We start from the raw sequence: 18,315 nt of genomic DNA on the forward strand, positions 1-18,315 counted from the left end.
TGCTAAGATTTCATGTTAAAAGGTGTTAGCAAAATGGATGCTAGAAAAGTTTATTTCAGTACTATTTTATATCATACAGCATTTTCTATTTTCTTGTCCATACATTTTTCAACTTCCTGTCTCAAGTCACAGGACAGCAGATGTCTTGATGCAAAATCAACACTTTCCTCCAGTAACTGCTTTTGAAATTTGTTTCTTGATCCTCACATTGATACTATCTAACACTTTTGAATTGCTCAGGACATGAGTTTTTCATCAACTGTGAGTAACTTTAAAACTTGCAGCAGAAAGGTGTAAGAAGCCACCATGATGTCCCTCTGGTCTAATGTTTAATATATTTTTTTTTTCTTTCTTTAGGGATTTTTATAACTTTTTATCCAGGGACAGAGGGTTTACCAAAGGTGAAACATCAGCCATTGACCTCACTTGCCTGAAAAAAGCTACTTGAAGAATGTCCCTAAGCAAAAACTTAGTTCAAAGCAGTTTTTAACAGTCATATTATCCTCTTTGGTATCCAAATTTTCCATTAGCATTAGGAATGCAAGTTCAAGAAGGAATTTTTCTTATATATCAAGGTATACAATTTTACTGTTAATTCAGAATTAACGCTATCCTTATGCCATACATCTTTGCAGTAACTTCATTTTTTTCATTTTTAATTGGAGGGATTCACTCTTTATGGCAGTAGTAACAGTTACATATTTTTCAAATATAATGGGAAATATTTTACCAGCACCCTAACATTAATTATGATGAAGAACTCAAGGGGGTGGGATGGGGAGAAGGAAGAAATAAAACATTGACTCAAATGGGACCTCTCACAACATACTGTTAGGTTAAAGGGATTTTTAAATTTGCATGGATAAGATTAATTCTGTTATTTTCATTAAATCTAGCACTGGAGTGCTTGATTTTGCAAATCCATAATTCATTTAATTATTTATTTTAAGTCATGACATCATGTCCTAGACAAAGTTTTAAGGGTAAGAAAATGGGGACATCATAATTCAGAAAGTCAGGAAAATGCTCTTCCAGTACAACAGGCCTTACAGATATTGCTCTTTGGTTCCTGATGTGAAAATAACAGCATTATTATTAAACACGCTATTTAAGGTAAACCGTTATGTTTCCTAAAGCTGTCTTTTGTCTAATTTGCCTGTGTAACTTGGAATACTGCCAATATAATGATTCAAAGTCCTGTTAGGCAATGCTTTCAATTATGGTTGAGACTCCACAGGACTCAGGGTGACTGAAATGCAAATTTTATTGGCAGTAATTCATAGAAGTCATTCATGCTTTGCTGCTTTTGATGAATGAAATAATCCCAAACTGATGCAAGGATTGGTACTATTCAAAATAAAAGAAATGAGAACAATACTGTGAACTAAGTCACTAACTGAAACAAATAAAGTCATTCTTTCTCTAAATCACCCCTCTACAACAAAATGGCTTTCAGGAAAGCTAGATGAATGTGCATTCTCCAAAGAAGAGACTGACCCCAGCATGAATTAGAGTGATGCAGTCAAGTCAAAGCTAAAAGACCTTTTCAAAAATTTTACAATCAGTTTTGTAGCCTTCTCCTTCAGCATTCTTTACCTCAGGCAGCCACCCAGACAAACCTGGGTTTAGCTGCTCCCCAGAACGTAGGTGTCTGTTGTTTGCTCCCAATATGGCTGTACTCTTGATTCTCACTAAAAGCTTACAATATGGTCAACTATCATGAACATTCTGAGCGTACACAGACCTAAGAAATACGTATTCCTCATTTACCTTTCAAAACTCAAATCCAGAAAAGCCCCCCAAACTATGCTACGTTTGTACCGTACACTTAAGAATTTATGGACATATGGTTTGTTAACTTTAATTGATGGAATCAAATAAGCATGCATTCATTTATGAAAAGCCTTTCTTTATGAACTTGTATAAGCTCTTCACCACTTAAAAAAACCAACAAACAAACCACAGAGCACTTAACATTTTTCCAAGGAAAATGCAGGGAAGGAATCAATTGGAACAGCTTTGTATTCAAAATCATCTGCAAAGCATCAAAGTTATGTTTGTTGGCATCTGTGCTCCAGCTGTGGGATTTGGAGCTTTTTATTTTTTTAATCACGTTCCTTATTCCAATGAGTAAATACTTGATTTTGTGCATTTACAGAGCTGGAAAGTGAATTTATCAGGAACTGTTCATACTCCCACATCCTTGTTTCACTACAAGAACATGGCAACTTTAAAGCTTCACAGGACATCTATTTTACTAGATCTTGCTAAGTGATAATTTTACAGTATTAAAGTAGATGTGAAAAAAATCTTGGTTATATTCATTCAACCATGTACAAGGAAAAAAACACCTAAAAAGATAATTAAACCAGCTGACAAACAAAAGCCTCCACCATCAAACTCATAAAGAAATTCTCTGATGGCAATATTAACCAATTATTTGATTGTTGGGAATCCATTTATGAGCAAGTCCTTATCTTTATTAAAGAGCACTCAGAATGACAGAAAGTCTGAGACTGACCCAGACACCTTTGAAATCAAAGGAAGACTAAACTGACTTCAATGCCTTTTGGATGAGGCCCCATTTTACCAATAACCATCAAGCACTACAAACACAGCGTGTGTCAGTTTGTGACTCCATACGAAGTATAACATGATTTTGAAGAGCTACAGAAATCAAATGGTGTATTTTCTCCATGGCTTTCAAAGATCATGGATTCTGAGTCCTCTTGCTTGATTTCTTGTATCACCATAAGCTTATAAGGGTGTAAGTGGCAGGGAGGGGGTGTTTGGGGTGTTTTAAGTGTACCATAGCTATTGCCCAGTTTAGTAATTCCCAAAAGGCCCTTGCAGAAGTTCACCTTTTACCCTTGACTAAGCAGACTAGGTTCCTGACGTAGGTGCCCAAGGTTAAGAAATAAGAATACAGTGACAAAACCGACTGTATTTTGGCCAACTGTATTTTTCCAGAGAAACATAAAAGAATTTTCTTTGCTGCTTTCTGCTCTCTTGAGAGGTGACTCCGCTCAAGGGAAAACTCTTAAGGGACTACTCCCTGACCTCTTCTCTGCAGTACAAATGAACAAAAAAGACAGCTGAGTTCAGTACAACTATTGATGAGGGACGTGAGTCAGGGACACGAACCAGCAGAACGCTACAGGAGGGAAGCTCGCCATGGGCACTGTATTAGAGGCAGAGAGAAAATGCTTGCTGTCAATCAAAAAATCTGAAGAAGGGCAAAAAGAAATCAGCAGAGCTAAACAGTAGTGAGATTACGGTCATTAAAAGCATGAAGCTACTCTTCATAAAGCCGAAGTCATGTACCAGTGAAAAATTAATAGAAAGAATCATGAAATCTGGTATATTAAATGTAAAAATACAATACAGGAGGCCGGAAAAGAATTCAAGGAGGAACTTCGAAAGGTATAAAAACTAAAACTCAATTGTGTTTCAAGCACATCAGGAACAGAAAGATTGCTACAGAGTCTACAGGCCCAATATATTATGAAGGCATACAAGAGGCATTTAGAAATGGCAAAAGCGCAGCAGGCTGTGTTAGTTGAAGAAACTATGGAACAAACAGACAAAAATGAACAAAAAATGTCACCAAAGAATATAACTAAGGAAACAGAAATAAGTAAACTGATAGTTGTGGCACACAGCTTCTTGCTTAAAATTACTTTCCTGAGGCCTTGAAGATGGTAAATGTGACACCATTTTCAAAAATACTTCAGAAAGTTCAGGGGAACTACGAAACAATGAGCATGACATCTGAATTGGACAAGTCAGGGGAAATCATAACAAAGCATGAAATTAGTGGACACATGAACAGATATGATCTACTGGAGAACAAAATTATAAAACCTGGTGTTTTACAAAAGGAAGCCACGAACTTATCAGAGTCAACAAACATGAATACAGGAGGTAAGTTGATACAGTTTACTTTGAATTCAAGAATACATTTCACAATGTCTCTCAAAGTCTCTTAAAGAAACTTGCAGCCACAAGGTAAGAGAAAAGCTATTATCCTTTCACAGATAATTAACTGCTTAAAAGATGGGAAATGGAACAGAGGAATAAATGGTTAGTTTTCACAATGGAAGCTGTCCAACATGGTTTGTGTGGTTAAACATATTCAACAGCATGGGAAGTTCTGTAGTATCTAAAATGCCATCCATTTTCAGGAAAACACTCTGAAGGGGGTACTGCAGGGGGAAAGGGAAAGGTAAGTCTATAGATAAGGAAGCGCACACATTGTATCAAGCTGGTACTGCAGGCAGAATGCAGTTCTAAGAACTAAACTCATCAATAAATCTCCCCCAAATAATAAAGGATGTCTACCTTGTCAAAGGCAAAAAATTAATAGTCCATTTTCATCTCTATTTGTCTTACTATTTTAGGCAAAGCCCTTCTGTGACTTTAGCAAAGACAAATACTTTTTTTTACATCATGCACTCCTGTGATTTAATTTTTTCTTTCTTCTCCACATTTTACCCTACCTGCCTCTCCCAACACAGGAAATTCTGCTCATAAATATTATTCTTCCTGTGAAGTTTAAGGCAACATAAGTTAGTTTTTCTTGATGTTTTGGGACTATCATGGAAAGTCAGATTTGACTTTATAGTTAAGGCATCCCACCCTGTTATAGTTCTTCAGTTTTACTTAGAAAACTGACCAGTCAACAAAATGCCAATAATTCAGAAAACAAAAAAAAAAAAAAGTGAAAACATTTCCCTAAATAAAGACACCAAAGGAAACCGTATCCTTTACTTTTTTCAAAATCACATTTACATGGCCCCCAGCAAGGTTTTTGATGGATTAATTCCTATAATCCATCATATGCTTTTTTTCTCACATTATGTGTAATGGATCGTTTTTGTACTTCATCCCAAATTGCTGATACTAGATTTCACTGTATGTCTAATATTATATATGTCTATATAATAGTTCTCCGTTTCAGAAGATGAGTATGTGCAGTGAAATTACTTCTTTTTCTAAGTATTTTAAAACCTCTTTAACAAAATATTCATGCTGCCAAGCTATCTCACACAAATGCCTCAATATGTGAACGGGGATGCTGGATCAGCTTTTCAATAGGGATAGGACACATAAATTAACTATTTTTAATGGGGAATGTAGTGAATTTGCAAAGAGGGTTATGTGCTCCTATGCGGGAGCATATAGTATAATTCTAGTTTTGTGAGCAGCTGCCTGAAAATTTTTCAACCTTCTGAGTGGATCTCTTTTCATGCTTTAAATAGAGTGAACATACTTCATTTCAGATTCAAGTAGGATTATAGGTCTTGGTTTTCTAGGTAGACTAACAGTCAGATACACTCTCTGGACTTCTGCTGGCTGATGTCATTTAAGGCTGTGAAAAGACTTAGCTAAGTCAGGCGGTGCTGAGGAAGTGGGTCTATTGACTAACTCTCACATTTTTCTCACAGCTTTTGTTGATTAAGATAGGGACAGAAAAAACTCAGCTGTGTGAAATTAAATTTTTGCTAGTAAGAGGTACATCCACAGTAGTATAACATTACCAGAACAGTAAATTGACAGAGCCACACATCCAAGCTCCCATGTTGCAGATCTGAGCTGTATGCAGTGTCCTCACAAGCACCGACATGTAAATGGGCTTTTTATTAAGAATGTTGGAATCAGCTACTACCTTCATAAATAACCTTCATGTACTAAAAATGGGGTTGCTTGGAGCAATCACACAGAAGAGTGCCGTGCTGAGCTCTGTGCAGATGTTGGCTACATAACAGTCTCATATCTGATCTGGCACCTGGCAATCCAGCCTGTGTAATTGGCAAAGTAGTTGTAGTGCCATAATATCTAAGGAGATACGCCTTAGTACCTAAGGAGATATTTCAGTTTCCTTTTCTTCTCTAGTCCACAAAGGAAAGGGACTAGAGTCCCTTTCTCTGGCTATCTCTGACACATCCTGCTTCCTCTCAATACTTGCACAGCCTCCTAGCTGGCATGTTGTAGAAGAAACGCCCAGCCACCTGCACAGCAGGATGAACCGCACAAAGAGCTGCCAATGAGGGTACCCTGAGCTAGGGACTGTGAAGGCATTTAGCAGTACTAGTACTACCTTATTCTGCAGAAATGTTTAGAGTTTGGAGATTAATATGTCAAGCTGTAACTTGCAAGTTTTCCTAGAAGGAATCAATAGGATTTCATCAACTTGTACCAGCTGAGGACTAGGTCAACTCCTTTTAACTTCAAATGTGAGTAAATTGCTAACAGAGTTAGAATGTCAACGCTACCATTTCTTTTCCACTTTTCCTTCTGGAGATTGACTCAAAGCCCAAAGAGATCAAAATGTGTCTGTCCTTCCTCTGAATCAGGTATCTGAAAAATAAAGGTATAGTCTACAGCTGCTTCTCTCCATCTAGAGCCTCTCTGACACAGCAAAGCCAGAACTGCATTTTGGGGCTGACCTATTTCTGGACCACTCTCAGTCTGTATAGGGGCTTCACTAATTTCAAATGAAAGGTAAATCAACTCCTTTATCTTCACAGACTAGTAAATGCTTCACTCATGGTAGAAATTGTTCTAAGTAACAAAGTTGGAGATTTTCATAATGTAAACTGAAAGGCCTATTTTTATGACTTCATTCACCTTTCTCATGTTTCAGATGGTGTTACAAGTATTGCTGAATGAGAAAAAACTCTGTTCTGGAATCTGTAGGATTAACAATTTTACTTTCAGTTGCATTTCTCTGGCAGAAAAGAAATATACTGCATGATGCTGCTTTCACGCACCCTAAGGGGTCTTGATAGGGAGACTGTGAAACTACATCCTGCCCTTCAAGCCACAAGGACAAATCACTGTGTATGCTGGTAAAAGAGCTCAATGTTTGCATAATCTTATATTCTCATACACAAAAAATACAATCCTATCTTCTGGAGTATTCAGGCCTAAATATTATTATCTCAGAATGCTGCAATAGACTGAGTCACAACATCCTGAAGACACAAGATAAGTTGTAAATAAAATAAACACAGTGAAAATGTATGTTTGCCTTTTTTAAGGCTTGGGAACTTGTTTGTTCAAGATGAATGTCAGAGCCTTTAAATAACTTAATGTTTTTTATTTGGTAGCTGTAGTATTAGTGTAGAAGTCTTCTAAGCCAACAACTGACTGTGAAAGGGACAAGAGAATCAACCCAGAAGGAAAAAACAGGTAGTTTTAATAATTGCATCAATAAATATTCCTAAAATTTTTTTAAATGATGGCCCAATCTGATATAACCTGGGTAAGAATAAGGCTGCCTGACACTATTTTCAATGAAAAGCAAAATTCTACCACAGCCTAATAAATCAAAAATTATTATAATGCTCTGAGACTAGGGAAAACAAAAGCCGGCAGATAAATATCATTAATTTGGATGGAGTTCCATTTAATTGCACTCGGATGGCTAAGGACTGCTGCCAATTAGCTCAGCTAACAAATAAATCTCACACTCTTCAACAGTTGCTGCAGTCATGAAGCTATAATGGCAACAGTGCATATTACTTGTTCAGGCTTCCTCCATCCCTCAATTTACCGAGGTCGAAGTGAAGAACACTGAAACAAAACTCTACTTCATGTTAACCATCAGGTCTACATATAAGCACACTTTTTGGTGTAAAATGTGTAAACACAATTACTATGTTTGCCTATGGCATTTTAAATACAGGTGGCTAAATCCAAAAGGAACAAAATAAATCAGAGAGACAATTTGTTGTAAGCTGATTCAACACTCACAAAGAGACATTCCAGACCAGACAGGCTGTCCCTGGTTGTTTTTGAAGGACAGCACAGAAACAAACGGAATGTCCAAAGCACTGTTCTCAATCTGATTGTTAATATTTAGAAAAATATTCGAAACTTTAAAATTTGATTTACTATGCTATCTAAAATGTAAAATGTTTTGTCCATTATAATTCCAGTTCTTCATGATATCCTGCACAATTTTAGTTGTGTAGGGTTTTTTTGATTCTTAAGAATTAAGCCTCAACAATTTCTTGCAACAAGTTACATCATTTAACAATGGCCTAGCCAGAAATTATTTCCCTTAAGTGGCTTCATATTTCCTTAAAATTTAGTATATTTCAATACAGAGTGCACAGAAATTCCTTTGTTGTCTCTCGCAAATTATCATTAATTTATATATAAATCCTTCATAAACTAGAACCCTGCCTATTCTGATTTATCAGAATCCCAATCTTTTTTCCATCTTTGGGACATTTTCCAGGGTTCAGCTCACTTCTACCACTTGCAATATCCTTTAAGAACAGTAAGCGTGGCTACAGAGCAATTTTATATAACAGCTCTCTCATGTTTCTGAGGTCATTTTCAATGCCATGCTTCATGCACCCTTTTTTCCCATTTTGATTGCAATTGCACAATGACTTAAGGTTGTTACTGAACTACCTACAATAAAATTAAGGTTTCTGCATACTTACAAAGCCATCTTTGTAACAGAAGAGACTTTGAAAATTTGTAGATGAAATCATAATGAGCTTCCATGACTTCAGTCATTGATCCAATGGTGTCAGATAAATTCAGCTTCAAAATAAGCTCATCTTTGAAGATAACAGCAAGTGGTGGAAAAATCATATTACTTGCAATATACAAAACAAAAAGTGTGATTTCAACTAGCTTCAGTCCAGACTGTCACAGTCATCTCTTCTGAGATTAGTTTATATGAATCCCTAGACTATCTCTTTGTCTCTCCTGGAAATATCTTGCTGAACATCCTAAATACTAAAACTGAATCTACATTTTTCACTGCTGCACAACTTCTCTGGCTTATAGCTAGTATCATAAACAACTCACGCACTAGGGTCATTCTTCTGTCTTGTTCCTCACTGTGCTTCAAGGTGACAGCAGGAGTTTCTGTTAAATTTATGTTAAGTTCATGACTTTGCAATTATGATACAACTCATTTCACTTCTATTACTTCAGCCCTCCTATATGAAATGCAAATCAACCTTTGTATTGATGATGCTGTACAACTTCAGGTCACCAGCAAACATAATACAAATTTGTCTATGAAAATCACTAAGAATCCAAATAAGTAAGACCTTTTTAAAGTCATTCCTTTAGGAAATCTAGAGCAACTTCCCAATAATCTGATGATTCCCCTTCCAGGACAAACTGTTGGCATGTCCAGTTGGCTTTATCCTTCTTTTAACTGCTACACCTTCTTGCTAGTATATCACTTTAACAATGACCCTTTTTTGTAACACTGTATCATAAATTTAATACCATATACTTTGAAGCTGCTCCCTTTTGATTGTCAGAAACTTCCATTATCTTCATGAAGAACAACACCAGAAAGGTGTGAAGTGGTCCATATTGGTAAAAAAATAAGGGATTGCACTCTACTTTCTATTTAAATTTGAATTTTTTTTTTTATCCTATGTTGTTCCGCATTTTGATAATCAGAGATCAGGTGAAACAGCCCATCTCTACCTGCATCACTTTTCTCTTTTCCTTGAATTCGGATATGAAGCTCACTATCTTTTTTTTTCCTTACTAAAACCAAAACAAAACAACATATTAAGTACAGCTCCAGTACTCCAGGACAGAGATTACTTTGATATTCCTTCTTCCTTTCAAATTAGTGGTCTATTAAGTCCAAATATAAGTCTATTACTTTTATCGTTTATACATCGGTGCATTTCTATAGTGTAGTAATTACTACAACTAACTGTCATATTTTGAGTTTTAGTCAGTTGCTTTTAGGGTCCAGGATTATTTTGCATATGCAAAACTGTCTACATGGTTTTTATCTTATTCCTTACCTTCTTTTTGGCACCTGAGACTGGTTGTAACTGAAGACCCTTACTGAGCTAAGCCAGGACTCTCAGTACAGAAAATACTAGATGGGCTACTAGATACCTATTTGGTCTATCCTATTCCCAGGACTGCTAGGTGCAGGATAGGAATAAACTTCCTCCCAGAACAGATTGGTAGAAACAATGGATGTTACATCTGCTGCACTTTTTTTTGGCTTAAATTCCCCCAAAATAAATTTCAGTTGCAACAAAATTACCCATTCCTTGAGTCTGCTGACATGTCTCTGTATTTTTTTTATAGTTCTCCCTTTTTACGTCAGTTCTGATTTCACGGAAATACTACTTATGTATCAAATAAAGTATGTATGAAATAAAGATCTACACATACTAAAGTAGATCCATAAGCACTGGAACTAATGAAGTCTGATTTCCTGACTTCTCTCATTTCCCCTTCCCATATCTCGTGTTAGTAGGACTTAGCAGTCCTACCGCTAAAAATTAAAAGATACGCAGTGGCCAGTCACAAGCTACATGTGTGCTACCACGTACGCTTATTGGCCAGCACCTGATGCCACTTGCATCAAACAGCAGACTCAGCTGAAACTCTCTCTCAAGGTGGGAAGTAATTTAGGTTTTTGTCCTCCATTGGACCACTGTTTTCCATTCAACTTGTTGCAATTCCAGGTTGCCTTGAATCAAACACAATTGCAATGGAGGACTGGGTTCCTTGTTTATAGGCAGAAGGGTGAGAATACCTGTCAGACTACGGTATTATCCTGTAAGCCTTACTACTTGATGAAACTAAGCTAAACCCATGCCATCTACTTCTTGTTTTCAGTTGTAGTGTACAATGACAAAGTTACAGGTTACTTTCCAGAGATAACAGAATGTTCTAGGTTCACAGGAATAAAAAAGTGTCAGGCTGGATGAAGCACGAGTGCCCAGGAAACAACCTCCAGCTTCAGTATCGCTCATTACTTCATTCTAAAATTACTGCAACAAAACCCCTCAGCATCCAACATCCTTTCTTCCTAAATATCTTTCTCCTTTTTCATTCACATTCAAAAAACAGCCGTTTTCCAGCAGCTGAAGATTTATTTCTCAGCTTTAAATTATTTTTAAAATTACATGCTTCTCAAAAAAATGGATGCTTCACACTGCTCTGTTTTAAGCAAGAAAGCAAACTTGCAGTTTAGTCTCTATTTTGAAATAAATCTAACAGCAAAATGATCACTGATTGTGTAGCTAAAGACTACCTTAAACACCTTGCATTTGGATATACATGCACATCAGTTCCATCAGTTTATATTCACATTTACCTTAACTATGAAAGCCAAGTTGATAACATACTTTACTGACAAAGCCGAGCACCACATGTACCATTAATTAATGTTAGCATTTCTTGTGATTGATTTTTTTTTTGTTGTTTTACCCTATTTAATTACTTCGCATTGCTTATAATAGCAATAGCATATGCAGCATCAAAAGAAGACAAGCTCTACTTTGCAAAACTTTTAAAACATACAAAAAACAGCTAATACTCAACAGAGTTTATATTATAGACAGAAAAAAAGGATTGGGAAAGCAAATAAGCATGAAGTAGGCAAATGTCATATAACAAGTAAGCTCATGCTTGTGAGAAATTGTTTTCTGATTTTGCAATAGATGATGTATTATTTTATTTTTCTTTAACTCAAATAAGTCAAACGGAAACTTTAGAAAGAACCATAAAAAAGCACAATAACAATCTTCTTTTCTGGTCCCTTTTCTCTAGCCTAGGGATTTGGAGTTTGTTTTGTGAGACGGCCAGTATTTTAAAGGCAGACTCTGTCCTTTCTGACGGACAAAGTACTCTGAAAACCTTCCATCTTCAAATTCCCTTTAAAAACTTTATGAAAGCAAACATATCTGACATTTGTTTTTTCAAGACTTTTTTTTCATCTTGTGTCATAACAGAAACTTTAGCATACAGTTTTTCTTCCCAAAGTTTTGTGTTAAGTACACTTCCAGAACATTGAAATAATAATAATAAAAAATATGAATGTGAGACTAGCGATTATTTCTAAGAAACAAACAAAATTCCTCCTTTTTTTTTTTTATTCCACAGCAAAATCCAACATGCTTTGTTTTGGCATATGGGAAATATAGACATTTCACCCATCTCCCATTACAAAAACTAGAATTAATGCATATGTTAGCATGACTGAAATGAGAACACAGACAAATATACGTAAAGTATGTCACTCAACTTGAGCCTCAAACTGGATTTCTTATTCTAGCAATAATTCTTAAAAAAAAGTTATTTTTTATTACTCGCCTGAGGCAAATTCAACTGAGATTATGCTTCTCAGGGGAAAAGAAGCATTTTCTGAAGCAAATGTACAACTTATCTGAGTATGCTGTAAAATCTGAAGATATTTGTCCTCTGAGTCATATTAACATAGTCCACAGAATTTCACAGCTCCTTCTCTAGTAAATGTATCACCTGAATACATGAGAGTAATACCTGTTTTGTGATTCACTTAAGCTTCCTCTTACCAGATTTCATCTGCTCTTAAAATAGACTGCAATGGTGCTATCTCTTATTAGAGCATTATTTCAAGCATTCTTTACTAACTTTGATTAACATAAGACCTTGATAGGTCCTTATGGCTCCAGATTTTCACTTCAAGCTTCATCTTTTTGACCTTTAGGAGTCTCTGTGGTCTAATTCTCTTATATCCTACCGATTTATGGCTTTCTATATTCAGTGTAAATGCTTTCACTCCTAAGTCTCTGACCATCTATTTTCATGCATTGAGTGCACTTCAGCCAGATACACATCTTTAAAATATCATCATGTTTTTCTCTCTGTGTAATTTTCATATGCATCAAAAGATTTATTATTATTATTATTATTATCATTATTATTTTATAAGATGCTAAGTTTGCAATAGTTGCAGGGAACTCTCTACTGAGTCCTGATAAAAAATATTCAACTCTCTTGTTTGACTTCTGCTGTAAGACAGATAAAGCCAAGGAACCAACTGATGAGAAACATGCAAAAAGCAGAACTGGCAGTAGCTGCCTGCTGTGATATTACAGACTAAGAACAATAAAACCAAACTAAAAGGAAGGAGAAACGCTCAGTAAAAATTATGTGGTATAAATCGTTAGACGGACACAGACATCAGCCATGAATGCTGTAAAAGCTGCAAAATGAGAACAGCTAAATAGATTAAGGTTGGCTATACTGCAGTCTCACAGCCTGGTTGCAGATTGGAAAACAGAAGAGATCAGTGCTCCTACGACATGAAATCTGGTCCCCTGATACTGCTGGCAAACAAGCTGTAAGACTTCCTTTCTTAAGCCTTATAAAAACAGTTCTTGTTTTTTTCTCCCGACCCCCCATTGAAAAATGATTCTAAAAACAAAGAATAGGCACAGTCAAAAGGGGTCCCAAGAGGGAACTTGGTCCACCCTACACCTCTGTTGCGGGAAAAATTTCCCTTCAAGATGAAATGAAGCCTAACATAGTTATTATCATCCTAAATTGTATGTTCTCCAGTCCTCTATCTACATATTTTTCTTTCTCAGTTTTTACAAATGCAAATCTTGACTTTACAGACCACAGACTCTGAACTATACAGCTGCAGAAGACCTATGGCAACCAATGCCATTCAAACATTGTGAAAGTTTCCCAGAGTTCATCTTCACTGAAGGTAAATAATGCAATAATTTTCTAATTAATTTTAAAAACCCAAAAACATTTCCATAACTGAACTGGAAACTGCTCTGTGACACAGCAGAGACAATGTGCTAAGACTGATAATAAATTACAAAACCCAGTAACATTAATCTTGAATCAGTTATAACTAAATTTTTACACTAAAGGTTTTCCTACTTTCCTCATGGAGCTTCCCAAGAAAATTAGAACTACACACCTTTCATTTTAGACCTTGGAAAGATTCTATGCAAAACAAAATACTGCTTTCTTTCACAGACATTAGTACAGGTTAAACAGGGATCACTGAGACAGAAAACCTTTCGACTGTGCTCTTTTCTATGCTAGTCAGGAAGGTTTAACAACAGATATAGTCCATAAGCCTGCTTTTATGTGTACATCAGGGGGAGACAAATATTTTGGAAAACTTTGTATAATAGTAAGTTATCATGTTACTTCTGAAAGTTCAACTGAAAGACAAGAACAAACCTGTTGGATGTTTTCAATCTACTGAAAATGCAATTCTACCACTAGGATAAATGTTAAAGAGAGAACAAATCCTGGGAAAATGCACAGAACCTTAACATTAGAAAGAGGTAATAAATGGTCCTTTCTTTAGTATTGAATTACTGCCAGTCTAATAAATAGATGACAGATGATGACAAACTTCAGAACTAAGCTTACTCTCAGAAATGAAGGCATGAAAAAAATTGGTTTAATATATGAAAAAAAATGTATTTTTCTTCTACCTCTTTAATATTCTGGAAGAAAACTGGGTACATGTTTCTTAGCATGCAACATCAGGCCTGGCCATTAAGCACAACATGGCTAAAACCACTCTCATTTTTCCTTTGAGTTGTGTTCATTCTTTGTCACTGGGGAGATTAACATTACCATCTGCCATTCACCAGCAGAATCTGTCTTCTGCAGTTTTGGCCACTTCAAATTTTCACCCAGGTTATGCTTTCTACATAATACAATCCACCACTAGAATTCAAATTATCATGGCACAGCACCCCAAGGTTCATCTGATATTCACCTACACTCCCTAAGACTTTGCTTCAGCTTCTTCTTGTCCTGCAACAATATCCTTTCCTCTGGCTTTGCAAGTGTTACCCATTCAGGAACACTCACACCAAGGTTATCTTCCCAGTGTACTGCAGTGAACGTGTCACCCTGCTCTTTACATGTCTCTGCTACATTTCCCTCCTTCACGCATATACTACTGCGCCTCATCTCATTCACCTTCAAGAAAGCAATGTCCCATTTTGATGTTCCCAGCACATGAAACCTACCACCTATATTTGTTCAGATATGAAAAAAAGCCCTTATATACTTTTCCATATGTTTCTCTTCATAAATTGTGTATCTATAAAGCACTTTTATTCATTCAAATTCTCCCACTGTAGGGTCAAAGCCTGACAACTGCGAGGCTGCTGCCATTCTAAGCTCAGTATTGCTACTCAAGCTTACTTCAGCACTTCCTGGTGGCTATGTGTGTTCACTTATTGGCTCTTTATTTATTTAGATTTTGAACTTATCTTCTTCTGTGCTGTACAGGACCTGATACACTGGAGTCCTGGTCTCATAGCAAGAGCTCCTATGTAGTCTGGTGAAATGAAAAGCACCATAAACCTGCCAAGGACACATCCACATCTGCACCAACCTTGCCTCAGGAAGCTCACGTTCTAGATGGTATCATGAAAAAGCTGAATTATATGTATTTCTGACTGATAAACTGTGTGAATTTCAGCACACATGAGCAACACAGAAACACACTCTGGTGACTCATATTAGGGGTAAAGGATACACAGATGCCTTATGGACACAGGGACATCCATGTCATGTGACCATGGACATTTGCCAAAGGGAAAGCTGAGAATTACTTACCACACTACAGCCAGGGCAGTCAGGACCGTTTTCACATGTCCTACGCCGTGCCTGGATCCCCCCTCCGCATTGAGCAGTGCAGCGCTCCCACGGACCCCAGCCTGTCCAAAACACATGAGGGGGGCACAACAAATGCTCATTGCAGTACCTGTGAGAAAAGGCAAAGAAGGAAGCAGAGAATCTATTTAGTACCAAGACAACACCTCCCCCAAAATTCCCTCATTTGCGTTATTCAGACCGATGTTTGTATACAGAAGTATATACAAAAGGCCCCTCTCTATTCCCAAAGTACTGAGCTAACAGTTGTCACACTGCACAGAGTGTTTAAACATTTGAGGGTTTTCATAGGCCATAACTGCGTGGGTGAAGCATTTGTTTGCTTTATTCTGTGCCTTTATACAATCCATGCAATACAACCATACTATTGTACTGCGAGCACGTAAGCAAGGCTGACAATTGCTTTATTAAAAACAGTTGGGGCTCTACATCTGGGGCAGAAGTGAGTCAACCAAACGGAAGGCAACCATTTATGCAGGCAGTCTTTTATCAGTCTCCAGAAGCATTGATTAGGATCCATTTCTCTCCTCTTCAGAGAGCTAAACTTGCTTTTTGCTTTCCACAGTATCTCCACTTTTATGGGTAAAATAAAAGCTAAACATTGATTCTAGGCATAAGGAACGCTACTGTTTTCATAATGTTATTACTGTATCTTTTAAAGAGTGTCTTTAGCTATTATAATCTTTGAAGAATTTCACAGTGGGCTGCAAACTGACTCAGAGGCCTACTAGGTTCTTGAGGGAAGCAGAGATATTTTATTACTGAGCTGTCATTACTGTAACAAGACATTTAGATATGTGTGAGGATCCTAACTTTTAGTGATTTTTTTATTTTATTTTTGGCAAAAAACCCTAAGATTCCTGACTTTCTGAGTGTGCTATCCAATATCTCTAGGTGTGCACATGATGCTTAGTAAGGATCCTCTACACAGGTCCAAAGGATTTGGGCCACCAGCAAATGTGTCTGGGGCTCCTAAAGAGACCAAGCGGTTATTTCAGATAAAGCAAAGCCATGACATATTTAGAAAACAGATGACCCTGAAGGACTGCTCTAATATTTTATGGATATGGCTGGGTGGCTTTTGTTCCAACTAACGACTGTCCTGAACAAACTAATTAATCTGATACAATATTTCCTCATATTTTACACCAGCCATCCAAAATCCTTGCCCTTCTAACAAGCTTCCATCACTTTGCACTCTCCTGCAATGAAAACTGACTCTAATACTTCAGTAATTCATTTTCTATGAAAAGAGAAATGACAATATAAATTGTCATAATTTTCAACATGAATAATCCTAACCCTAATCCCTAACAGAAAGCCCCAAGATCCTCAACCACTAATTCTTCATTACCAAGGAATCTGCATGTTCAGAATTCCGTAGGTTAAAAAAAAAAAAAAAAAAGTTGTTTGTGTATGTTATATACAAGAGTAGGTGTATCATCTGTGCTGGAGCCTATGATTCAGAATTTGTCCCTAGCTAAGAGCAACTCCATCAAAATTTAAAAGGTTGGGAATGCAGTAAAAAGTGGAGTGACATTTAATTTTGTGTTTCTGTATAGTTAAGGAAAGTATTAACAGCTTGTATCGACCTCATCAGCTGTTTACCAGTAAACAGAGGAAAAAAAAAAAAACCAAACCCTCAATATTTATGAATCTACTGTCTCAGAATTCTTCAGTGCAAGATTCGTGTAAATGTTTTCCAACAGTAGCTTATACATAAACTACCTTTTTTACCTCCTCCATGTTCAATATTTGCAATTCACAGTTCACATTATGCTATCACTGAAGACGCAGCAGAATGTTCTGTGCTTGGATATTCTTCCCCCAAAACTCCAACAGCTGCACACATTCTTTGTCACATGCAGTCATTTATGTGAATGTTTGCAATTGTTTGTCTCTGTGATCATTTATGGAGAACGTGTACCCAATGAAACATAGATGCAATATTACCATTTATTTAGTCAACTGAGTACATTTTTTGCATAATTTCATTAGTTCTTAATAGAGACGTGCTAAGCTAATTTGGGACACACACATAGGATAAAGCAAGTCTGCCATGAAGTTGACAATTACCAACATTCAGCCATGCAAAAAGTAAAATTAAGGGTGGGATTCATCTTAAAATTCACCTTAAAATATAGGCATGCACAGTGTAGCTGTCTATAAATGAAGTAGTCATCTGAACTTGAGCAACAGGTTCATGGAAAAAAACATGGTTTATATCACCCTAAAGCAAATGTCTAATGTAGGTCATACAAATACAGCCCTTAATATACTGACTTCTTTCCATTGACTATAAAGGCTGCATGGGAGACGGACATCTAAGCTCCCATTACAGCCAGTGGAAGTTTTGTTAATACAAGCTAGGGAGGCTAGAATGACTAATTTGATCAAACAGGAATATACAGTAGAAGGAGAAAAATCCCTCTGTTCTCCACAGCCTGTATTGACTAAATTTCTGCAGACCTTAATGAAAAGTCAGACATAAGCACTCACACATAAGTACTCACATTCATGGACACCTGAAGTTAGGTGTGACAAATCTCTCTTATATAAGGCTTATGACACTATACAGTGCCTCTTTTAGTGTCAACATGCCCTATTATCTGCTCGCTCACTTAAGCCGAAGACAGAAAAGAAATGTAACAAGTGACTCAGTAAGCACTTCAAAGGCTGGCAAATTCTGTTAACAAACACTATTTGAAGATGCAGTTGAAACTACAAGATCACAGAATCACAGAATGATAAAGGCTGGAAGAAGGGACCTCTGGAGATTGTCTAGTCCAACACCTCTGCCAGAGCAGGTCCATCTAGAACAGGTTGCACAGGAAGAAGTCCAGGCAGGTTTTGAATGTCTCCAGAGAT

The 18,315-nt window shown here is 36.7% G+C and overlaps 1 protein-coding gene across 1 annotated transcript in view; it reads right to left on the reverse strand.

Annotated features, from left to right (window-relative positions):
• Positions 1-18,315, reverse strand: part of SEMA5A (sema domain, seven thrombospondin repeats (type 1 and type 1-like), transmembrane domain (TM) and short cytoplasmic domain, (semaphorin) 5A) — a 220,831-nt gene that overhangs the window by 53,058 nt on the left and 149,458 nt on the right. Inside the window, exon 14 of the mRNA XM_014940999.1 lies at positions 15,391-15,538. Coding sequence (XP_014796485.1) covers positions 15,391-15,538 — 148 coding nt within the window. The remainder of the gene's footprint in view (positions 1-15,390; positions 15,539-18,315) is intronic.

Source organism: Calidris pugnax, unplaced genomic scaffold, assembly GCF_001431845.1.
Source record: "Calidris pugnax isolate Ruff unplaced genomic scaffold, ASM143184v1 scaffold8, whole genome shotgun sequence".
In the NCBI taxonomy this organism is placed as follows: Eukaryota; Metazoa; Chordata; class Aves; order Charadriiformes; family Scolopacidae; genus Calidris; species Calidris pugnax.